We start from the raw sequence: 25,645 nt of genomic DNA on the forward strand, positions 1-25,645 counted from the left end.
AGGAGAAATTACCTCACGGTAACAAGGGAAAGTAAAGGACAGAAAAAACCTGAGGAAAAAATGAACGCTAGATGTGACAGGGCAAGAGACAATAAAATATCAACTTTTCTGACAGAAAAGTAATTTGAAAAGCAATTAAACAACAACTGACTGTACTTAGCTCAAGAGAAGTAGCTTGACACGACCGGATGGCAATGCGGCAAACAAAATCTGAGGTAACAGGGAGCAGGAAATTGTGGGTAACTCGAGAGTTTGAAGCTGACGCGAGCTTGGAAAATGGCCGTCTCTGTTCCGAGCTCGGAACCGATACCCATACGTAAGGAATAAATGAGGATTAACAATATCAGATCTAGTGTTATGAGCCATTGTGCTGCTATCATTCAGAATAGTAGAAGCAGGGACTATGGAGGAAGGCAAATCTTTCCTAATTAAAACTATGTGCCTTCATCAGTATAAATAAAGGTTTGGCTTGACTAAAGATTTAACACTGGTCTGTCATTAATTAGACACAGTGAGTTGTTAACCACATTTTAAAGAAAGCATGGATATTTGTGCCTCTTGTTAATATCCAAGAAGCATGCATTTAAGGCATTTATGCTGCCCATGGTTCATATATACAATGGTTTCTACAAAGTAATAAAAGACAGCAGCAGAAGTTATCAAGAGTTTAGTACTGGGAACATTCTGCAAAGTTTCCCTTCATGTGCTTATTACAGTTACAAATTTTGTTTGTGCTCAAGTATGTTTGATTGAGGTGCTACTGTATCAATGTTTTTCCACATTGTACTTTGCAGTGATGTGTGTCAGTTCAACATCTGTGTTTTATATGTGCTCGGAGACTGCAAGATCTGAGAAAACAGTAACATTTTAAAAAAAAAAAGTTTTTACTTTAATGATCACTCTTTCTCTGATGTGACCCCGGAATGAAAATATACAAGCAAATGCGGTTTTCGGAATGAAAAGGGCTTGCGTCCTGCAAAAAAAATAAATAAATAAAAAAAAAAAAAAAAAACATTTTTCAGATTTGTACATTTATTTGCATAAAAACTCATTTAAATTCAGGAATTCAAGTGCAGGCATTGCCTGTACTTAAATTAATGAGTTATGTGTATTAATGTGCAAGCCATTTTGTTTAGAGGTTCTGTGTTTCAACAGAAGCAAAGTACACACAGGTACTGCCATAGGGCAATACTAGTATTTAAATGGATTCCTTACAGGTAGAATATATTTTTGGGCGTTGAATGTTTTTCTGAATGTCATTTTTAAGAGTTTTCATTAAGGAACAGGGATTCAAAGCCAAGAGGGGCAACTAAATACATACAGATACAGGGCTTAAATAGACTGTGTGACAAGCCTTGTTTCTGTGATGTTACTGTTATCCAAGCACAGTTATTACAAAGGAATATGTTTTTGAAAGGTGGAATTAATAAACATGTATATTTGTATGTGTGTGTTACGTTACTATATGCTGTGCATTTTCAGTTCCTGGTGAGACTGATAAAATTAATGTTTTGAAGTAATGAAAGGGGATAATATTTTTGGTGGAATAACAGTAAATGATCAATAATGCCTGTACATGGTACATGGATCTCTGAAAGAGTGAGAAATGTTATGAATGTGTAACTGAAGACCAATCAAGAGCTAAAAATACTAACTGCAGCAGCATTTGGTTGCTACAACCCCATATACCTTTCTCTAATAATAAACAAAAGTGATACAGTAACTAGTGTACTCTTGGATTTTCAGGACAGTCTCAGTTACAGGTAAAAACACTGATCCTCAACTGCCAGATGGCACACTTAAGGTGAAAGCCTCTTCAAAGCAGTTTGTGCCAAGGCAGTAACTCTTCCAAACCTTACTAAATATAGTCTAAGTTTAAGAATGAAATTAGGTAAAAAACAAAGGGGCAGTTCTTATTTGTTTCTTTTTCCCCACTAGAAAACAACAGAGAATGCACAGCTGTGTAAGTCACACTTACTCCTAACAGTAAATGTTCTAATTCATCACTTCTGAAGTAGCCTTTAACCTATATGGGGGTTGTGTCTTGCCCAAGTCAAAAGCTTCCAAAAGCTCTTGCTCCCTCTCACATTTTCACTCTGACTGCTAATTGTGCAGACCTGTAGAGGGAAAATAAGCAGTCAGGGTGAAAAAATCTTCAGGACTTTCTCAACATCTCATGAAAAAGTGCTCACAAGCTTCACAGGAGCAGCAGCCAGCCTTCAGCTTCTATTCTGGCATTTAAGTCCCCAGCTTTTTATTTCTGGAGTAAGACAGCAACATGTAAAGTCTTTGGTCTCGGATATCTTATCAAATTGTATTTATGTCCAATCTAGGTCAATAAGGAGTTGCAAGGCCAATGAATGCCCTTACAAGACTCACAGGACTCTGAGAAAGTGACAAGACCAGAGAGAGAAAATGCAGGTTTTCTAGTGATCTAGCTTAGTGCTTTCTATGTCCGTACTTAAAAGAGGGAAAAAAAGGATTTAGGAGACTGGGCATCATAATGCAAATAAAACCATCTTTTCAATTCAAATTGTTCCACTCAAAAAAGAAAAGATTTTATATTGATTCACCTCTATCTTTAATAATTATAAATACAGTGTTTGAAAGATGTGAAAAAGCAAGAAAACAGTTTTCTACATTTGCATTGCACCTGGCATTCTTTTTTCTTGTGTTTTTAAATACTTTTTTAGCTCCTGTTCTCACATCCCACCTGCCGCCCCCCCATCCACCCCTACCAAAACCATTAACCCTCTATCTCTTACGCCTAGTGTTTCTCTGTTATTCGCTTGCTACATTTGTAAGCTATAATCCTACTTTTGTTATTTCCTTGTTATAGTATAAGCTACACCACACATTTGTATTTTTGTTTTATCCCTTTAAGCTTGTGAGTTGAACATTTAAGGTTCAGACCACTGTTCTGCTGTGGCTAACAAATTTATACAAATAATTAAATAAAAGTAAAGTAAATAAATCACCACTGTTATTACCAGCTAATTTTATAGTGCTTCCCTACAAATGACCAATTCAGCTCAAAAATGCTTTAAGAATAACTGCATTTTAAAATCTGACCTCATGACATGAGGCAATATGTTACAAGGCTATAATTCCCTCCTGCTAAGTCAAACTGCAGTGGTTGTTTCACATACTGTAGACTTAAATGACTAGGGGCAGATGGTAGCAAGCAAGAGACAAATCAGATGTAAAACTAGTCCTCAAACTGCTGTTTACATTTACATGTATATGTATATTATATAGATATTTAGAAAACATAACAAATGCATTTAGAATATTACCCTAGTAGTTGCAATGCACCGCACTGGTGACCGGTGCTCTTCCTCCATCTTGGTTAAAGCAATGATAGTTTCTGCAATAGCATTCTTAGTTACACGAGACCAGGCTTCTGATAAATGACCCTGTTAAAACAAAGTCAGAAATTACTCTTGAAAAGAAAATGTAAAAAGAGAACAGCAGCAGGCATTCCAATCTATTTTAGGTGTACATGCATATATATCAACATGTGGTCATGATAAAAATTGCTACTACTAAATTTAAAATACTCATTTAAGTATTAAAGAGAAACCATTTTAGTTTTTCTAACAGAAAATGTGGTCTGCTAGTGGATTTCACTACTACTACTACTACTACTACTACAAAAAAAAAAAACTTCTAACAAAGAAAGATCAAAGCTATACTTAACAGGTACTTCACCATCATGTACTGAAAGGTTGTTACAGAGCTTACTGTAACTCCAGATCGATTTTCACTGAGAGTTCAATCAGCAGTCTAAGACGTTGTGAACTTCTTCAGCTACCAGGTAGGGTATATATTAGGTAATCGAAACTTTAGGTAATCGAATACCTAAAGCCCGACACCTAAACAGCGAAAGCTGTACACATCAAATGGCCAGTTCCGCAAATTCTTTTGTAGGGAAAAAAATTCACTTGGCCGTTCTCGGGAATCTGCCCTTTTCTCCACTGCAGCGCAATCTCGGAGTTGGCATATTTAGTTAGGGGGAGTAGGGGGGATGAAGCCCCCCACTCGATTAGGGTTTGAATTTTTTTTCCCCTCCGGCCAAGCAAATTCTTTCCCTATGAAAGAATTTGCGGAAGTGGCCGTTCGATGTTTACAGCTTTCTCTGTTTTGGTGTTGAGCTTTAGGTATTCGATTACCTGAAGCTTCAACTATATAATATAGACCCACTAGGTATCATCATTTCAGCTTTGAATTTCACAGCAATCATCACCTGGAAGGACATTACTTTTTCGCATTAGATGAAACTGGTTAAGACCTATAGTATAACGACCCTTTGAGAGGCATAAAAGATGGACCAGAGGATTGAAAAGTAGAAGTCTAGATTGTTGACTGAACACATGCATGTAACAATATATCTTCAGTGGTTGTGGTAGTGATTCAATCAACGGTCCATGAAAAAGTGAACCAATACCAAGCAGTACTATTGCGGGGTGGCAGGAAAGGCTTTAAGATTCCAATGGGAAGCACCATATTTAGGACTACCCTAATTCCTGCTCATGCCTTGGACACTACTGTAATGTTCCATGGACACAAGAACTCCAGACCAAGTGGCACAGATATCCTGCACAAAAGGCATCTGAAGCATGTAGCAAAGGAGGCAATGCCCCAAATCAAGTAAGGTCTAGTACAGCCAGGTAGTAGCTTGCTAGAAGATCAATAACTCTGACAAATACAATTCCCTGGCCAAGCAGACATCATCTTTCTTGAGATCTGCTCACCCTGCTTGCTCTTGGAAAAAGCTAACGTAACTCTTCATCTTGCTAACTGCAATTGTCCTATTAGACATTACCTGAGTACTCTTCAAACAACCAGTTTGATCAACAAGGCCTCCCCTGATTAGTTCTTTCTAAGAAGAAACGGGCAGGTGTCTGGCTTACTTCAAAATAACCTATGAGACCACCTTAAGCAGAAACCAGTCGTTTTTTTCCCTCAAGGTAACAAGATCTTTATAAAACATCATGACATGTTATTTTGCTCAGATTGAAACTCTTGGATTCTCCTGGCTGAGGTAACAGTCACCTGAAAGAGGACTATGCAAGTTAAAAAAAAAAAATGCAAGCCACAGGACTCTAAAAGGCACTATCAGCATTTCCACAAATAAGTTTAAGTCCCATGGGAGGAGGTGAGGTGAAACATACTTCTCTGAAATGTCTACCGTTCAACCAATCAGATGGGCTACTGTCTTGTCACAGAATCACATAATGCTAAAATTAATGCAAAAAGACGAAACAATAATAAAATATTTCAGTCCAGATCTGGACAAGGTCAAGCAAGTAGTCTAGGAGTCATGATTAATCCCTTTGTCTAACATCCACATTGTGAATTTCTACAATTCTGATGCACAAGATAAGCTGCTGGCTGGCTTCTAAGTAACCAAGAAAAGCAGGGAAGCATCACATGACAGGCAATAGTTGGTTAATTCACTGACCTGAGGAGCCAGTCATGCAGTTTCAGGCTGGGTGCAATTTGCTTGTATGAACAGTCCCTGCACTACCTGTTGTAGACTGTGTAGTTCTAGAGACATTTGTTGGAACAGGGGAAAGCAAATATGATAAAACTTATATTGTTCTCTCAGAATCAACACCCCCCCCCCGTAACTTCAGAAGGACTCACTGAATGAGCTGGGCTGATGGGAAGTTGTAGACAAAATTTCCCCTGCATGATAGGGACAATGCAGACAACACTCATATGCAGAACTCTGTCTACTTAGCACTGACCAGACATGTGAAGATATGCATTCTGGTAATGTCCCAGTCCCTGAACAGCACTTCATACATTATTCCCCACTCATAATCCAGAAATATTTCCTGATAAGGGTGCTCTAACAGTCACTCAGCATCCCTGTCATATTCCGTAAAAAAAGAAAAAAACTGCTGGCTGATGTCCCAATCCCAAAGCGCACACTCCTTGAGAAAAAAAAAAAAACAACAGTGAGACCTAACCAGTTTCTTGAATGAGAACACAGGAAGGCATGATCAAGACAGACATGAGAGGGGGAATGTCTTGGTGACCCAGAAGACTGACACAAACTACCCCTATCTCCAGCAAGCTGACCTACTTCCGGATGAAATCATGCCCACACTGAATGACCAGGAGCAGAAGTGTGTTCCAAACCTTAGCTTGGGGGTATTGATGTATACATCTCTACAACCAACATGGGAAGAAAAGTTGGGACTCTGGAAAAGACTGGATACTCTAACCCACTACGTCCTTTCCTATGACACCTACAAGGATGGAAGAATCTAGTTTTTGAGACTGTTTAGATGCTGATCCCCACAATGTGCAAGGGACCAGTGAAAGGCTCCCATGTTAAGCCTGGAAAATTGACCTGATAAAATAGCACAGTAGTCAGAGAAAGGACTGGGCTGAGATGGGATCTGTGCTGGGGCAGAAAGTGAAGGGCTCTTAGAATACCTCTCATCTTAAAAGACAAGAAAATACATCCAACAATCACATCCAGGATCAGTTCTAGAAGCAGCACTTTCTGAGATGGAGTGATCAAAGCCTTCTCTAGATTGTTATTTCCAGCAGGTTGAAGGGATTCTGACCCGTGTTAATTTCTCCATGAATCCAGCTAATTATCCAGGTAAGGGAAATGGTAGATCTCCCAACTGTGTAGACCAGGGGCTACCATGTTTAAACACTTTGCAAAGATATGGAGCACAAAACATAAGCCAAAGGATAAGGTTCTGAATTATTCTCTCTTACCCATTAGGACAGAGTAGAAACAAACCTGTAGTCAAACCTCTGAACTGGGATGTGAAGACAAGCATCACACATGTCCAGTATGCAGAACAAATTCCCTCTGCGCAAGATGGACAATAATGTCTGAAATGTCAGACTTTGTAAGGATATACTGCACAAAGTGACTGAACTTCTTGAGGTCCGGGATGGGCCAAAGCTGCTCCTCCATCATTTTGGGAACCAGTTAGAAGCAAAAGCAGAATCCTACCAACTCATACAAGGGGACAGGTTCAATTGCCCTTTCATGCAACATTAACTGAATGTCAGCCTCAGCTGTGGTCTACAAGGATGAAGCTCTGACTATGACCCAAATAATTCAAGAGCTTTTCAACTATTTGCTTGGATATTGGAAGAGACAGGCTGGGGAGGATGAGAGTGAGTGAGTGAGTGAATGGCTGTTGTCAGTTCTTTCTTCTTAGGAGGAAGGAAGTAACTCTGACCTACTTCTTGGGTGACGCCTAGGAGGAGTACTAGGTTTAGCAACTATGTAGTTTGGACCTGCTGTGTACACACTGCCACTGTGTAAGTTCACTGGCTGGGGAACTTACAATGGAAAGGTACAGTTCTGGAGTAAGGCAGAAAGAAGTGGAGTTCTACAGAACTGCCACAGGAAGTGGAGAATTCCAAGAAAACGAGAAGTCTTCTTCCTTAGATTTGGAAGCTGGCCCACTACCTATCATCTGCTTCTCACCAGTGGGAGAATGACTGGAATGAAGAGGCACCCTAGACAGTAGTGAACAGATCATAATATGCTTGCCTAGCCTGGAAATGCCTGGTCACTGCCAGTCACTTCCAGGCTAGGAAATCATACTATGACCTAGAAATGCCTGGCCATTGCCCCTGCCAGAATGAATGGGACAAATGGGTAAAGGTAGTGTAATTATCAGAGAGGTACAGTGATGGAACAAAAAATTAGAAGTTATGTACTCACCATAACGTTCCATCTGAGTAGGTGTATTCATTTGTCTGCAACCTGTGGGTTATGGATCCGATATCGGATCCGAACCGGCATGGTCTACCAGCTATGGATCCAAGCTCCCAGCTCCTCCCCTCACCCATAATGCCCTGCTCTACCCTCATGACCTCAGATCGAGTTTCCAACAGCAAGAACACCCTGAAAAGGGTAACACAACATATGCAGGAAACTGAAAGGCCAGGGGGATAGGAGGGCGGGATGGTTGCAGACAAATGAATACACCTACTCAGATGGAACGTTATGGTGAGTACATAACTTCTAAATCTGAAGTAGGAGATTCATTTGTCTGCAACCTGTGGGACAGAGTCCCCAGCTACCCGAATCTTGGGCAGCCATCATGGAAGGATATTCCGGAGCACCGCGGAGCCAAAGGATGCTCTACCCCTAGATGCAAGATCCAACTTGTAGTGGGAAATAAAAGTATGAGATGAAGCCCACATGGCTGCTGCACAAATATCATCTAGAGGAATCCTAGCCTTAAAGGCTGCCGAGGTAGAGACTGACCGGGTTGAATGGGATGTACACCCTCCGGTGCGGGCCTTCCTGAAGCTTGATAAGCCAATAAGATACATTGTGAAATCCAGCGAGATAGTGAGACTTTAGAAATTGGTTTGCTCAAATTAAATTTAGCAAAGGAAATGAACAACTGGTCGGATTGCCTATGACCAGCCGTTCTGTTTAGATAAAATCTAAGTTGCCTGTGAACATCTAAGGAGTGAAGCTTGTATTCACCTTTGTTTTCATATTTAGGAAAGAAGACACGGAGGTTAATGGATTGATTAATGTTTGCTTCAGAAGCTACCTTAGGAAGAAAGGACGGGTTGGTCCTGAGGTAAACACGGTCCGGATGAAAGACCAAGTAAGGAGGTTTAGCTGATAATGCTTGAAGCTCTGAAACTCTCTTTGCCGAAGTAATGGCTACTAAGAAGGCGGTCTTGAAAGACAAGAATTTCAGATCTACCGTAGCCGCCGGTTCGAAGGGGGGGGCGGTCAAGGCCTGGAGAACTAAGGAAAGGTCCCAAGGAGGAACCGCTTGCTTTACAGGGGGCCTGAGAAGAAAAGTACCTTTAAGGAAAATCTTACACAACTTGGCCGACATCAGTGGATTGGAGTCATGACCAATGTGATAATGGGAAATTGCTGCAAGTTGTACTTTGACCGTGGAACTGCTGGCACCATCGTTAAAAAGAGTGGTTAAGAAATTAAGCACCAAAGGGAGAGGAACTGTGAAGGGGTTTAGGCCTTTCCGCTCCACCCACAACGAGAACCGTTTCCACTTGCTGCGGTAGACTTTCCTAGTGGATGGCTTATGAGCTGCCACCAGGATCGCCTTAACAGGGGACGAAATACCGGGAGTCCTGATCAAGAGTGGAACTGGAGCAGCCAAGCGGTCAGCTTCAGGTTGTCCAGGTTCGGAGGAGATAAGCGGGATGGATGAGATATCAGATCCGGAATGGGATCTAGAATCCAAGGAGGATTCACAGAGTGAGACCTTAGGAAGGGGAACCAGATCTGTCGAGGCCAAAACGGAGCAATGAGAATCATTCTGCACCCCAACCGAGAGGCTTTCTGAAGAACTTGGAGCATCAGAGGCAAGGGGATAAGCATAAAGAAGACCGGGTGGCCAAGCATGCACCAGAGCGTCTCTTGGGAACCTCCGGGAGGAGGTATCAGAGCGAAAAACTGTCGCACTTGGTGTTTGAGGGAGAGACAAAAAGATCGCAACAAGGAGTTCCCCACCGTGCGAATATGCGTTCCGCTACTTGAGTATTGAGAGACCACTCGTAAGGGGTGAGAATGTTGCGACTGAGTTTGTCCGCCAGGATGTTGGACCGACCCGGAATATGCGTTGCTATGAGAAAGCGGTTGGTGGAGATTGCCCATTCCCAAACTCTCATGGCTTCTCGACAAAGAGGGTAAGACCTGGTTCCTCCCTGCTTGTTGATATACCAGACAACCGACATGTTGTCCGATTGAATCGCAATTGTTCCCAAGGGAAGAAAGGCCTGAAGTGCTAGCAACGCTAAGAGCACTGCTCTCATCTCTAGAACGTTGATATGCAGTAAGGTCTCTGAATCGTTCCACGTGCCTTGGACGGTCCGGCCTGCAAAATGCCCCCACCACCCGAGGCGGGAGGCGTCCGTGGTCATCGTGGCGAGAGGGGGAGAAGCACAAAATGGGCGGCCTCCGTGGAGATCTGGAGAGTGTAGCCACCACAGGAGGGACCGCTTGCAAGCCTTGCTGATCGCAATGGGATGATGCATAGGAAGAGCAAGATACGACCACTGTACTAGGAGTGTCCACTGGAGGATGCCCATAGTGAACCTGGCGAGAGGAAGAAGTGCTATAGCAGCCGCCATGGACCCTAGAGCCCTCAGGACCAACTCCGCCGGAACTGAGCTTGAGTGGAGAATGGCCCGCACCTGGAGTTGCAGATTTTGAACTCTGTCCGCAGTGAGGAAGGCTTTTAATCTCCTTGTGTCTAACCTGGCACCTATAAAATCTATGAACTGTGTGGGTGCTAGGTTGGATTTTTTTGTGTTTATAGTGATGCCCAGACGGGGAGCAAGATGGAGAAAGGAGTCTCAGCCAATAGTAGTAGATGCCTTGTTGGGGGTAAGGAGCCAGTCGTCCAGGTAGGAAAAGACCTGTACCCCTGAAGCCTCAGGTGGGCCGCTACCACTGCTAATACTTTGGTGAACACCCTGGGGCTGTGGTGAGACCAAAGGGAAGGACCCGAACTGGTAGTGACTGGCTCCCAGCCGGAAGCGGAGAAACCTCCTGGAGCGCCTGTCCATTAGTATATGGTAGTACGCATCCTTGAGGTCTATGGAGCACATCCAGTGATTTTCTCCCAGAAGGGGAGAATAGACTGCAGCGTGACCATTCGAACTTCTCCTTGGGAACTGCCAGGTTCAAGAGTGAAAGGTCTAAAATTGGTCTTAGATCCCCCGTCTTTTTTGGCACTAAAAAGAACCTGGAGTAGAACCCTGATCCGATCTGGTCTGGGGGGACAGGCTGGATGGCTCTTTTCTTTAGCAGATGGCCAATTTCTGCCAAAGCGGCCTCCCACTGACCGGGTGGAACGTCGGGGAGGGACTTCAATTTTGGCAAGTGAAGAAAGGGGATACGGTATCCTCTGGATATGATCTGGAGAACCCAGCGGTCTGATGTTATGGACTCCCATGCCACCAGGTGCTCCGAAAAACATCCCCTGACTGCCTCCAGAGTGGAGCAGTCGGGCAACCCCTCAGGGCTGCTGCGCGGGCCGTTCAGAGAAGGGTTCTCTGGACCCGAAGTTCCTGGGAGCCCCTCTGCCTCTAGGGCGGCGTCCTCCCTGTCCTCCTCTGCCACAGAAGGACTGGTTGTCCGGAGCAGGCTGGGATTGCTGCGACTTCCGGAACCACATCTTCTTCTGACCCTTTTGGTTCCTAGAATAGGGCCTCTGGGGTGCAGAGAAGCGGATTCAGATGGCAGACAGCATCTTCCCGTCCTTCTCGCTCTGGGTCAAAGTGTTGCGAACAGTTTTGCCAAAGAGGGCAGAACCATCGAAGGGGGCGTTCGCAAATGACGCTTTGAAGGGCTCTGAGAAATCGCAATGACGGAGCCAGGCCTGACGTCTAGTAACTAGGCCTGCCCCTGCGGCTCTAGCGGCGCCTTCCGTAGCATGGGAGAGTAGCCGCATAGAGGTATTGGTAACGGACCTGAGAGTGGCCATGCGGGTGGAGTGCAGCACTTTGTCCTTCTCCGACATGGACTCTGGGGGGGATGCAGCGGATTCTTTAATAAGATCGAACCCGGGTAGCGGGTCGGAGAAGGAGCAATTGGCTTGAAAAAAGGGGTCGAGCTCCCCCCCAGGGGGGAGGAGGCAAGAGCACTCCCATCTGCATCTGGGCCTGGATGAACCTTCTCATCATCCGGTCCAGATCAGCGTCTGACAGGCTATAAGTTGATCTCGACGAGGCTACCGAGGTAGGCCTTGAGTGCCTCCTCGATAGCCTCGACGGAGATCGGGTCTCCTCCTCCTCCTCAGGTCCCGGTGAAAAACACACTGGAGACCGGAGCCGAGGAGGGGGAGAGCCAGCAGACAAGGAGGCTGGAGGAGAAGCCCGCTTGGCTGGCGGGGCCGAAACAGAGGTCTCGGCCCGCCGCTTATGGTGCTTCTCCCTCCGGTCCTTCTTCCTAGCTTCCCTCTCCTCCGAACCACTACAGGGAGGTTGAGTCCCAGGAGGAGGAGGGGGAGCCGGAGAGGAGACAACCATCGAAACGGTTACCCCCGAAGGAGCGGAGGCCGGAGCCGAGTCCGGTGGCAAAAGACCCGCCAAGACAAGCTTGGACCTCCGCTCCTTCAATGCCCTGGGGTTGAACCCTGCACAAATGGAACATCCAGATGTGAGGTGTTCAACCACAAGGCATCTAACACACCGAGTGTGGCCATCAGCCGGGGAAAGCTTATGGCCACACTCGGAGCACTTAGAAAATACAGCTTTGGGCTGTTCAGACATCCCAAAAGCAAAAACAAGGTTCCTTAAACTAGATAAAGTAAAGTAACAAAACCACTCAACAGGCCCAAACACACACTACACTACCAGCGAGGGGAGGGATAAGTAAAATTAAATTTTAAGACACTAAAAGTATAATAATATAAAAGGGAAACCTACACTTCCACACAACTTTCACACAAAACTTTCAAAAATAAGCACTTTAAGACTTAAAAAACTACACTTAGCTGGAGAGCTTAGAAAACACAATCTGGTCACCATGCGCGGCAAACGAGATCTGAGGTCATGAGGGTAGAGCAGGGCATTATGGGTGAGGGGAGGAGCTGGGAGCTTGGATCCATAGCTGGTAGACTATGCCGGTTCGGATCCGATATCGGATCCATAACCCACAGGTTGCAGACAAATGAATCTCCTACTTCAAATCATGTATTTAACTTCTTGTTGCATTAATAACCTGCATTCTGGGGGGACCTTGAGGAAATGGAAACTTGGGAGAAATTATCAGATGCAGGATGCACCCCTCCTCCAGAAAATGGAAATCTCAAGTGTCTATGGAGACAGTTGTCCAGGTCCATGCATGGAAAGAAAATTTACCCTAACCACATTATGTTGAATCAGTAGGCAGCAGCTCCACAGTCTGCTGGGGAGGCCATGGGAGTGGTTACAGTAATCTTAGGGTCCCTAGAGTCCTCGTAAAGGCACTATTTGGATGCTGGAATTGGAACTAGGCTTGGCATGTCTTTGTAGAGTATGATTCTGATTACTTCTCCCAAAAGGCCTGAATATCAGTTGTACTTGGGGTGTCTGCACCTTGTGCAGCTGAGAAAAGGAGGCCAGTTCCTACCTTTTCTTCTTCAGTGACAAGATGAAATGCTGAACATCCCTGCCAAAAGACCTGAAGCCTCAAGAATATGAAATTCAGCTTCTTGGTCTGCAGTCTCAGTAGGTTGCACAGATGAATGGGAAGAGTCATGACAGCATTGGATGACCCAAACACTGTGGTTAGGGAGATGTGTATGTCAGCTGCATCATAAAAGGAGTGCAGAGCTTGTCTGCAGACTTCCTGCATCTCCTGGAATTTTGTCATGAGCTGCTTTTTGGTCTCACACCTCTAGAATACACACTTTGTAAGCCTCTTTCTCTCTCACAGCAGCTTGCCCTAATAGCAGGTTAGGTGTACATGCAAGCCCAGGGTTTTAGGGCAGGATATCTTCCTATCTAAATGTTCCTGCTTACGGAACTGAGTTTGAAAGTAGCTCATTAAAAACAGGAAGGTGGGGAGACAATGTCTTTTACAGGAATGAACAGATATGCAGCCATATGAACCTTCTTCGTGTTCACCAGAATGGGCAGGGACTCCATGGTAGTACTAATATGAACTGAAATATAAGATTTTCAGGCAGACATAGTGGTAATTCATGCCTTGTGACTGTATCCGAGGATGAAATCAAGGAGATGAGTTGGGTGAAAGAAGGAATGACCTCCATTATGGGAACTCCTCTAATTCCAAATGCTCTTCACTCCTCTCTCAGAGATCCTTTCTCACCCTCAAATGGTTCCAGGTCCAAGAGCTAATGAAACTCGTGAGTTAGAAATGGAATCGACCCCTCTTTAGGATCCCGAGGCCTAGGTCAAGACCCTAAGCATTCAGCCAGATACTCCAAGATGCATGATATAAATGTGCCTAACATTGCTTGGCTTTCAATACTTCCGGGAATGATAAACGAATCTTCGACCGCAACTTCAGAAATAACTTTGAATGTAATATCCTCACTTTGAAACGATAAGTGGGTATTATTTGCCTTGTTGCGGCTCTTGTCAGTGAAATGGGACTGAGCGTTTTGTCCTTTGCTGAAAGAAACATAATGATTGTTTTGGACTTGATGGCATAGGGAAGAGTTAAGTTATCTGGTGTACGCATGATGGAAATAAATGTATCATACACCTTACATAAGTGCCAGCACTTACATGATTAAAGTTTGTTGCTCTGGGGGAAACTGTTTTTAATAGTGATAGATTTTCTTCCTACATTCATATATGCACATGAACACACACACACACACATTTACAGTATTGCTTAGGCAACCTGTTGTTCTATTCTACAGTCCCCCCACACCCATAATTTTAATATGTTTCCTTGTTTAAGCGGTCTGATCAAGAATACAGGGGACAGTACAACAAGGAATCTCTCACCTGCATTACATTTCTTACAGTCTTGACAGTTTTAAAATATCTGATGACAATGATAAAGATGTGGCTTTAAGAAATCAGATTGCTGACAATGCAATATATATGATTATAGTGGTCTGTATCTACAGTATAGATAAAGATGGATTAAGCTAATCGAACACAAGATGCAGGATGTATGAAAGTGAAGACATTTTCCATCACACTTCACTTATACTTTCTGGTGAATACTGGATAACACACTAAACTATGTGACTCACCTTGCTATTACTGATGGTTATTCCTACACCAACATTTTGTTGGAACTGGTAATTTTACACTGCCCCTTTGCAGATAAGTCATATTATGTTACGATTTATTGTTCTGTTCCTACTAAATCTTTAAAATATCCTTGATTACAGATATAAATAGGAACTCTCTATATAATAGGTATTAGACTTGCATAGGTAATAGAAACCCCTGTTGTATTCATTTTAACAAATCTATTCCTAGTTATCTTAATTGATTTTGTAACATTTCTAATACATGCCGATCAAAGCAGGTGTTATATTGTACTGTTCTGTTTTAGTTGTTGCCATATTGGCTATCCACTTATGTTCATTTAGGAGTATATAGATATCTTGTAAGAAGGGTAAGGGATAACAAATCTAGGAATTGGAGTGTTTTTGTATATATGTTTTCGTATTGTTAAGATGTTAGAAGTATTTAAAACGTTTCTTAGTGGTTACATGATCTCACATGTTAAGAAGCTTTTACTAAGGTTTGCATTTGTAACCTTACCTTCCTGTACTCTTTCAAATATGTGGGGCGGGTGATTAGGCACAGGTTCAGGTTTGAAAGAGTCTGATGCTACTGATGGGAATATGTGTTTAGGTCTACCCCTTTTTTCTATCTTTATATATTTTATATACACTAAAAGTTTCTGGAGCCTAAATATAAATATCACAGTACACTAACAGCAGCTTATACTCCACTGAGTAAATCATAGGATCGTGGATTATTGATTCATGGAATGTGAGGGGGCTACAAGACAAAAATAAGAAAAATCTGTTACTGCATTTAGTTTTCAAATCAGAAGCACACGTTTTTTACAAGAAACACACATGATTAGAGAGGACTGGAAAGGGGTCTTAAATAAAAAATGGATTAAAACAATAGTTGTAGCTGGGGAAAATTCCAACTCTAAAGGTGTTGCTATTATTATTAAAAATCATTACAGCAAGTAATCACGGATCATTGTTCGGATGAAAGAGGTAGATGGTGTTATTTTATAGCCCTTAATATACCTAACAGGAAACCAACCCTATTTCTTAATGTTTATGGTCCTTGTCAGAAACAGCAAGATTTAATTTTAGAAATTCATAAGATCCTAAAAAAATTCCCTGATCAAGAATACATATTGGGAGGAGATTGGAATGCGGTTATCGACCCAGGGATACATCGTACTTGTAACCCCCTATCAACAAACTTGCAGGCCTCCATCGCCCTTAGTGAACTAATAGATGATCTAGGTTTGATAGACCCTATCTCTTTGGGGAAGGACAGGAGAGAAAAGGTTTATACACATTATTCTAAATGCCATAACACATGGTCAGGGATAGATTTCTTTCTTATTTCCGCTACTTTGACAGAGGGAGTTATTAAATATTCATCAGAACCAAGGCATTTCTCAGATCATTCAAAAATCCCCCTAAAATTAAGTCTCCCTGATAAATTAACAAAAAGGATCAGGAATTGTAATTGGTGCTTAGAAAATAATTTATTGCTTAAATCAGAGGTAGTCCGAGAGATAGAGATTTTGTCATTCTTGGATACGAATATGGAGAGTACTAATAGTCCTTTTGATGTTCAATGGACAGCGTGCAAAGCACAGATGAGAGGGGTTCTTATTCAAAAAGCACCATATTTTAAAAGATTGTTTAAGGAAAAGGAAGATAAATTAGTGTCGGACTTGATGGAATTAGAAAAAAAAATTAAACTTAAACCAAATCCTGACACTGAAAGTCTAATAAATCATACCTAAAGGCAATAGCATGAATTACACCAACACAACTATTCCATGTATGAGCTTAGATGCATAGCCAAATACTCAGAATGGGCGCAATTCCCATCTAAAATTTTGGCTAGAATTATCTCAAATAGACAAGAATCGGCTAGAATCTCATTACTTCACTACCAAGACAAAATTTATAAATCAGATACACAAATAGTGGAACTATTTCAGCAGATCTATTCTGAACTATATAGACTGTGTAACCAACATCCATCTTCTGAAGAAATTATAGACTATCTTAGTAATATTACATTTCCTAAATTAAAAATGAATCACATAGAGCTTCTAAATGCTCCCCTTAATCAGCAGGAAACAACTGAGGTCATAGGGAAATTAAAAAAAGGTAAAGCGCCAGGTCTAGATGGATATACCATAGAATTTTATAAAACATTTAGCCAGATATTATCACCTATCCTGCTTAAAGTCTATAATTATATTAAGGTGCAAGGTATCACAGATTGTTACTTAAGTAACTCCAAAACAATCTTTATTCCTAAAAACAATATAGACGGCAAACCCACATAATTATACGCCAATTTCCCTAATTAATGTATACATTAAAATCTTGTCTTGAATCCTAGCTGGGAGACTGAAAAAAGTCATGCCCCATATAATTACCCCGGAACAAACTGGTTTTATGTCAAACAGGCAGACTTGGGACAATACTTTAACACTGAATGCTATGATACATCTCAATAAACTTAAAAATTAAATAACTTTAACCCGAAGGTTTCCCCTCATGTCCATGTTGTTCCTTCATTCAATAAAAATGTCAAGAACCCAAGTTCTGGTTTAGTACATGATACTTGTAAAGCATTTGACAGAGTAAATTGGAAATTCTTATTTGCAGCTATGGCCCAATTCAACATTACCAAAAGTTTCATTAATATTATTAAAACACTATATAATAAATCATATACCTACCTCTACATCAATAAAATATTATCTAAACCCATTAGAATATTTAATGGTACTAGACAGGGTTTCCCCCTCTCTCCTCTCCTGTTTAACTTATACCTTGAGCCACTTCTCCTTTACTTGTCCCAAGCTACTTTTCACTCCATCCCTAAAACTAAACTATGAAGGTTAAAGTAAGTCTATCTGCTTATGCGGATGATCTAAATATATATTTTGAGCACCCCATATCTGATATTAAGAAACTAATTAAGACAACTGATAGATTTTCGAAGGTCTCAAACTATGAAGTTAATCAAAAGAAGACACTTATTTTTCCCTATCAATCCACTACATCATACAGAATATCTATTATCTGAATCTCCTTTCAAATTAGAATACTCTTTCAGATACCTAGGAATACAATTTGAGCACTCTTCTTTATCCATGTATCAGAACAATCTTATGAAATCACTGACTAGTATTTTACATGACCTTCACAGGTGGCAGCAACTAAATTTGTCCTTGTTATCTAAAGCAGCAATTGTCAAGATGAATGTCTTACCTAAACTATTGTTATCAGTTTAATGCTTTAATCTCTCGGACTATCCTCTAATCTAATTTCTCCAAATCAGTAATTCCACACCAAGAAGGAAAACACAAGGTGGGATGCCCTCAGAAAAACAGACTGCAAATTACCACCGAAAAATAACAGACAGCGAGCTGCTCCAATACTCAAACTTCTTTAGCAAATTTATTGAAAACACTTTGTTGGTGTTTTCAATAAATGTGCTAAAGAAGTTTGAGTATTGGAGCAGCTTGCTGTCTGTTATTTTTCGGTGGTAATTTGCAGTCTGTTTTTCCGAGGGCATCCCACCTTGTGTTATCCTCTAATCTAAGACTGCACTTTATGGGATATACATAGATATAAGGAGATTTTGTTGCGGGATCTGAGATTTTAATTAAAATTGGGTCCGAAATACACTATTATCTTGCATCAAATTAGGGAACTTATAACGATTGTAGCAAATGATTTGAATATTGAAACCGATATAGCTAGGGCAATAGATTTCATAAATATTCTAACCAAAAGAAAAAGTATGATATCAAATACCTATAAATTGATTGTGTCCTTTACATTTCAAAATATACTATTATTTTCTAAATATTGGAATCTGTAGCGCAATGACCTTAGGGAGGACCAAAAACTTAAAGCTTTAGAATCACAATTAAACTTTCTCTTTTCAAAAAGCTACTATACATACAACTGATTAATAACAACTCTTATTTTACCCCCTGCATATTAAATAACTTTAACCCGAAGGTTTCCCCTCATGTCCATGTTGTTCCTTCATTCACATCTTGTGGTCATGTAATCATTCATATAAACTTTGGTGCTCTCTCAAAGTTAGATTAGAAAAAATGGGATATCAAAAGTCAACTCTATCTTGGGAACTAGTGGTCTTGCAAATAAAAGATATAAGGTTATCCAAACTGAAACTTCATGTGCTTATCACCCTATGTTTACCAAATTATCTTGGAATGGCTTCAGGAACCTAGCAATAAAATACATATAATCACATAAATTATTTTTAAATTACCCCAACAAACAAGTGTACTATCAAAAATTTTGGAAAATAATTTTTGACCTTATTCAGGGGGGATGGAACACTACTTTATCAGTTTAATAATGTACTGTTATAGTGTGCTATTTATTTATTTTTTTATTTAATTTGATGTGTCCCCTTATTTTATATTTTAGGTTTAGGTACATTAGCTTTTACTTGAACAAGTTGGCTCTACCTTTGAAGTTTTCAGTAGCATCATATGTATATATTTGTATATAGGTACATGGTTTATGGTTTGGAGGATATATAATGCCTATGTATGACTCTCATGTTATGGCTTTACTACATTTGATCTCTGTGTAATTTCATGCGTTTACTGCTTGGTTACCTTTCTTGTAAAACAATAAAATACTATTAGAGAAAAAAATAAAATAAATGTGGCTAGCTCAATGGACTCTTCAATTATACCCAGAGATCTTTTGAGGATTCTAACAGAAGTCAGTGGGGCCCAGCAGTCAATCTTGACCATAAGTCATCTGATGGGATCACCAAAGATAAAGATGTCAAGAGTCATTGCTGATGGCTTTGCTGAAACTGTTAACACCCTGACTGGAGTGGTTGATTACGTACTGAACTTGTTTACTTGCCCTGAGGAAGATGGCAGAAATAATGCAGCTTGTAATGCAAAAGAAAAGCTTCTGTCTGATAACCACAAGCCCTTATTTCCCCATTGCAAAGGAGACAAACAACTCATCAGTCTTCCAACATTCGCACACTCTTCTGACAACAGACGAGTTGAGGGTGAATTCCATGGAGTGAAGAGCTTGACTATTCCCAAGTTTGTGACACTGCCAAGAAAATGACGAGTTGGAAGGACAATATTTGGGAAGCCTAAGAAAAAAACTTTGGGAGGAACTATGAGAATATACTGAAGGATACCCTAAACTAGTGAAAGACCAGAAATGGTGCTATACAGATAAGGACCTGAAGTGCCAAAATACTTCATGCAAAAGTACTGGCCATCAGGAACAACATTTTCCAATAAATGGACTTCAAAGGTGTTGAGCTAGCAGGATCAAATAGCAGATGAGCAAGGCTGGCTACCATGAAGTTCCAAGTCCTTCAGAAGGAAAACATTCCTCAGTAGAAATTCAGCAGCCCTTTAGGTAAATGCCTTGATCAGACAGCACAGAACCAGAGTCATGATCCCCTCAATTTCATGATGTACAAAAACAGCTGACGCATTTGTCTACAAGATACAGATCACACAGGTTATCGGTTTAATATCAATTTCAGTTAGGCACTTTCATCCTAGAAACTATGGACTTCATCAGAATTAAAACTGAAGCAAAAAACACTTTTTATAAAATACATAAGTAACCAATCACAAAACAGATTCATAATCACATGACGCAAATTACATTAACTGAACAAGATCACACAAATTATGCCTTAGAATAAATTTATATACACATTTTATATTAAATATCTATGTATTCCCTAGAAAAGTTCCCCAGTAATAATATATGGAATCTGGATATAAATATTTTAAAGATAAAGACTTAAAAAAAAAGCTACTTTTTAAAACAATGATTTAAAGAACAACAGTTTGAAAAACCAGCAAGTCTTCAACAACATGCAGCTAACAGTAGCTAAATTGCTTAAAAAGTCTTGAACAAATTATTCATAGTTGGAAAACATATATAATAAAATACTAAAGACTAAGATAAAACCTATTCAATGTGCATTGTACCAAAGTGCATTGGTTATGAAGCCAATAACACCACACAAGTCCACTGCAACACCATCATCCTCATGCCTGCAAATTACATCATAATAATCATGGCTGCAAGCAAGCCAAGGAGTCAGAGGAAAGTTGGGTCTTGGGTTCACCTGCATTCTCATCCAGAAGACTAACACTATCACCTAAGCTATCTTAAACAGCTGGAATGATGCAACGCACAGTGTGTCCAGTTGTTATATCAAAATATCAAGTGTCGGGGGGCAGGGACCAAAAATCCAGAGAAGACCGAAGCTTGAAAATCGCTCTTTTCCTTACAACTTCTTTTTTGGGGGGGGGGGCCTCCCCCACCAAACTTATATTTATCAACTCTGAAATCACCAAACTTTGGAGAAAAGGGAATATTTCAAGAAATGTCATCTCAGACTTAGTACATACAAATCCGTTCTTTTGGCCATTCAATCTCTGCATTTCAGGACTTGCTTTAGCAGGTCTTGACATTTCAAATGGTAACCAGCTACACCCCAGTGAAGAGCATTTGGAACTAAAGAAGATTTATTTCAATTTAAGGTAAATTGAAATGGACTGACCAGCCAGTAAAACTCTTTCTGCTCAAAAATGTAAGTGGTTTCAGGTCATGGCCAAAAATTAACATCTGTAGAGGTCACTGATTCTTTGTAATGTCTCTCTAAGCAGAAGCAAACTCTGACAGACCCTTTACTCTACCCAAAAACAAGCTCTAGATCTCAGGACACCAGTGGAATCACTTGATGACTTAACTAAAGTCAAAAAGAGTAATACTTAGTAACACCTGATGTTCCTTTCCAGGAAGACTTCTAACTCTTTTTTTGGATGCTATGTCTAGCAGAAGGAAATGAATTGTGAGGAATGAAAACAAAGAATGTCCACAAAGGTGAAGCTTTCTTTCAATCTCAAGAATTCATCAACTGGGTCCCGGACAAGCGTCCTAAAAAGCACTTTCCCCAAAAAAAGAGGGCAACCAAAAGATGTGGATCCATGAAGTAGAGGGCTAAAGCTCTGACAGACTCCAACAACAAAATATTGAGTAGTGACCTGGGTACTATAGCAAGAACAGGAAAGCAGAGAGGAGTGAAGGGCTGCTAATGGCCTGCCCATGTCAGAGAAGAGGATAGTGATCAAACTGTTGCTGATCTAGCCTCTAGCAAAGGCACAGGTCAAGTGCAGCAGCAGCGGGGCTCAGGTCACAACATCTGTTTGCGTGCATCAAGCAGTGCAAATCAGTGTAACCAGGGGTTACTGCATGCAGATAAGTGAACATGAATCATAGGCCAGTACTGTGCAAGGGTACACAGCACCTCCAGGCTGCTATAACAAGACTAACCGAAAAAAGGAACAGTAGTATGGTAATGAAAAGAGGAATCATATCCCAAGATTGCCTGGATGATGGTCTTCTCTGGTTGGCTCTGACTCCCACTAGTAGAAGTCTTCTGTTTTCTAGGGAATGAACAAACTCAAGACTTATGCGAGGTGCTGAAAATTATCAGAAGCAAAGGGTAAAAAGTAAGCAAAAAAAGTAGTTATTCAAGACTTCAAGTTTCTGAACTCCTCCAACAGGGTGTCAATCTCAGTTATACCATCCTATGCAGGTACAAATTTCAGTCTATGGCTATTACCAAAGGGTATCCTCAAACAAAACTCCAATGGACTATATGGCATCTTATGGTGAAGACTGTGAAGAGAGTCTCATGCAGACCTTCCTCAATCAGAAAAAGAAGGAAACATTAAACTTATGAAGTATCTTCCTAACTATGTAGGACTAGCCTGCAAACAGGACAGGTATGCTGAGGGCTCTAAGCCCCAACATGGTCACACTTGCCCAAATCTCTGGATTCCTTGCCTGGCAACATCAGTCTTTGGAACCTATGCTGGATCAAAGAGATCACAAAGTGATATGCTCAAAAACCTGCTCTATCCATGCAAGCAGGATCACATAAAGAGCATTTGTCATTTTCTGAGGATGACTAGGCAGAGATGGAGTGCTTTCAACAAGAATGTGAACAGAACCTTCACTTGTCAAATACAAATGACGTGCAACAGTGGCTCTAGAGTCCTGCACTGTTGTAGCATTTCCCACAACACATGCCAGGGTACACTGTCATATGCCTTCTCCAAGTCCACAAAACAAATACAGACACAGTGGTGATGAGGCAGTGATGCCTTCAAATAGAAGTGTCTGGTTAAGGAGAAACAGTGTCAGTGGACAGCTCTGAATTTTCTTTCTAACTCATTTCTGACCCCATACCTGACAAACATCAAGCCTCCCTCTACTGGACTTGATCCCATTCATTCCCTTGTAGTGGGTGAGTTACCCACCTGATGTAGAGGAGGGACAGTGCAGACTCCTGTACACTTGCTATGAAAGCAATCACCAGGCTGTAGCTTAGTGAGCTGAAAGCCTGTCCTGAGGATGCATATTTGTTTCAGTATTGCTATTACGAGGGATTGTGGCAGTACATGTCCCACTCTGCCCTGTTCCTAAGGATGGGCACGGCCATCCTCCCCTACCAGCTCTTTCAAATGTCAAAGCTCTAATTGATCATTAGATACCTGACCCATATTCAAGGTTTTACCTCTCAGTCCACTGAAGATGGCTAGTGCTAAAAGTTTCCAATTATTGAGGAAGGAAAGGGGGCATAGTCTCTATCTGCACAGCAATGCCGCCACTCACACCATTCTGAAAATGTACACTTAACAGATGATAAAACACAAATCAAACCAGAAAGTGGAAGTAGTAACATTATACTGTTTAACTAAAACCTCAGGTTAACACCTGTTAATAAGGTGAATAAGGATGCGTACATGTGTCCTAATATGTACCAGAGTTCAAAATTAGTCTAATGAAAAAGTGGGAAAGGACTGTACTACAAGCATCCTAACCTTCTTTAATTCTAGGAAACAGCTGAATTCTTTGACGTCAAGACTAAGTAAGGTGTCTCTAGTCTAAAAGGGGACCAGGAAACACACAAAGGTAAGCTCCTGTTTCTGATCTCAGGATTCTTCTTTGGCAATTTATTATCTAATAAGCTCTCAACTACCTTCTGAGTTCAACACTATGGTCCCACTCTAATGTAGCAGAATCCACGGGTTTAATGCATCACCTTTCACCTTCAGCCTAAGGAAGGAAAATCAATCTGAATGCATCTCAAACCTGAGACTGACAAAGTGTGAAGCAGGATGTGGGAGCACTGGGAAAACAAATTTCCTTCTGAAGGGTGGGGAAAGCTACTCTTAAGCATGCTTGAAACTGTGATTTTGCTGTCTTTTGTTTTCTTACCTCCAGGTCTTTTGCTGAGGTGCTGTTATGACTCATTAACTGAAATAAGTGCCCAAGCTTGAGTTCCGAAGCCATCTTTCTGACTACACAGACAAAGACATATGGCCAGGGGAAATCAGAACATAGTGCCTTTTGCTAAATGTCTCATGGAAAACCTAAGTCACCAAGCCAGGAGTACTAATGTTTCTAATAAAGTGAACCATCGCATATGACAATAAAAGACATGGCCTAAGCCAAAAACTGCTTAGCTTTGCTTCACATTCATAGCTAAGCAAAGATTCTAAGTACATCTTGGATATCTGTTGTCATTTTAACTAGGAACCTACTCAAATGGATACAAGCATACTAGTCTTAACTGTCAAATTGGGGAAAAAGAATCGCTGTGCAAGAACTTACCTTAACAGTAGATGTCCTACTGATCACTGTTACAGTATTCCAGACAGATGGATTTTCACCACTAACATTCAGTCAGGGTACCAAAGCCTAAATCTTCCATAAGCCATACATCCAATGTATGACTTCGGCCTGTGATCATAGAGGTACATAGTCTGAGGATGTGCACTCATAATCTGCTTATCTCCAAGTCAGCAACCTGAAGACATCTGGGAAAAAAGTAATCAGCCAGGAGGTGAAAGCAGGGGAAGAGAAGGATCCTCTTCAGTCCTAGAGGCTGCCAAACCAGGCAAAGAATATAAGAAAGGATAAAGATGAAAGGAAGACCGAAGGTGGGTGGGAAGGAATTCTGCAACAGTGATCAGTAAGACATCTATTCTTATGGAAAGTTCTTACACAACTGTACAATGTGCTTTATTTTAATCAGTTCTGAGCACATTTGATTTGATTTTTCCTCTAAATTACTGGAAGCCATCTCTTGTATCACAACTGGAGATTCAACTGCTTTTTACAGAGCTATTGCAGGTTTCTTCCCAGTCAGTGTTTTCTCTTCACCTTTTCTATTAGATTTTCTTTCAGGTTCTGCAAGTTTCTTCTTTGCTGGCATCCAGGTAGTGCACTTACTAACCTAACCAGCAAATGAATTTTAATAGCACTGTCAGAATTACTAGTTCTTATCTCGGTTTCTTTTTTTTCACACTGGGATAGCTGAAGTTAAGCTGCTGATCAGTGTGCAGTCAACTTGGAAGTCCCAGCTGTGCTATAACTTGACTTGAAGTCACTGTTGCAGTTTTGCAAACAGATGGGTGATTCGCAAACTTAAGGTAGTAAAATGGTGGACAGATGAGAAAGTACAGTTGTATACACTTACCATAAATGTAGATGTTCGAGTGTATTCACTGTTGCAGTCATCATACTTGGGTTATCCTGCCACGGGTAGCCCTCATTTGGCCTGAATACCAGAGGCTTAGTATTTCTGTGTCGGTTGCTGTCGCTCCAGGACTGACGTCAGGTCTTCAGTGGTATAAAATCAGGCAGCCAACTCCATTACATCAGTTTTTATTGCCCTAAATGTCAGGAGCCCCCAAATGGGGAGCTAAGGTATTGGTGGAAGACCACCACCAGTAAAAAGCAAATACCAAAATACACTGTAATGAGTGAGGAAGAGAGAGAGCGAGAAAGACAAGGGGGATGGAGGGTGGGAAACCAGGACTGCAACAATGAATACACTCGAA

The 25,645-nt window shown here is 41.2% G+C and overlaps 1 protein-coding gene across 1 annotated transcript in view; it reads right to left on the reverse strand.

Annotated features, from left to right (window-relative positions):
* MYCBP2 (MYC binding protein 2) overlaps positions 1 to 25,645 on the reverse strand; it is a gene marked incomplete in the record, with an annotated part of 5,088,083 nt that overhangs the window by 224,524 nt on the left and 4,837,914 nt on the right. Inside the window, 1 exon segment of the mRNA XM_044072904.1 lies at positions 3,297 to 3,416. Coding sequence (XP_043928839.1) covers positions 3,297 to 3,416 — 120 coding nt within the window.

The sequence above is a fragment of the Protopterus annectens genome, chromosome 5.part1, assembly GCF_019279795.1.
Source record: "Protopterus annectens isolate FY-2018-M chromosome 5.part1, PAN1.0, whole genome shotgun sequence".
Taxonomy (NCBI): domain Eukaryota; kingdom Metazoa; phylum Chordata; order Ceratodontiformes; family Protopteridae; genus Protopterus; species Protopterus annectens.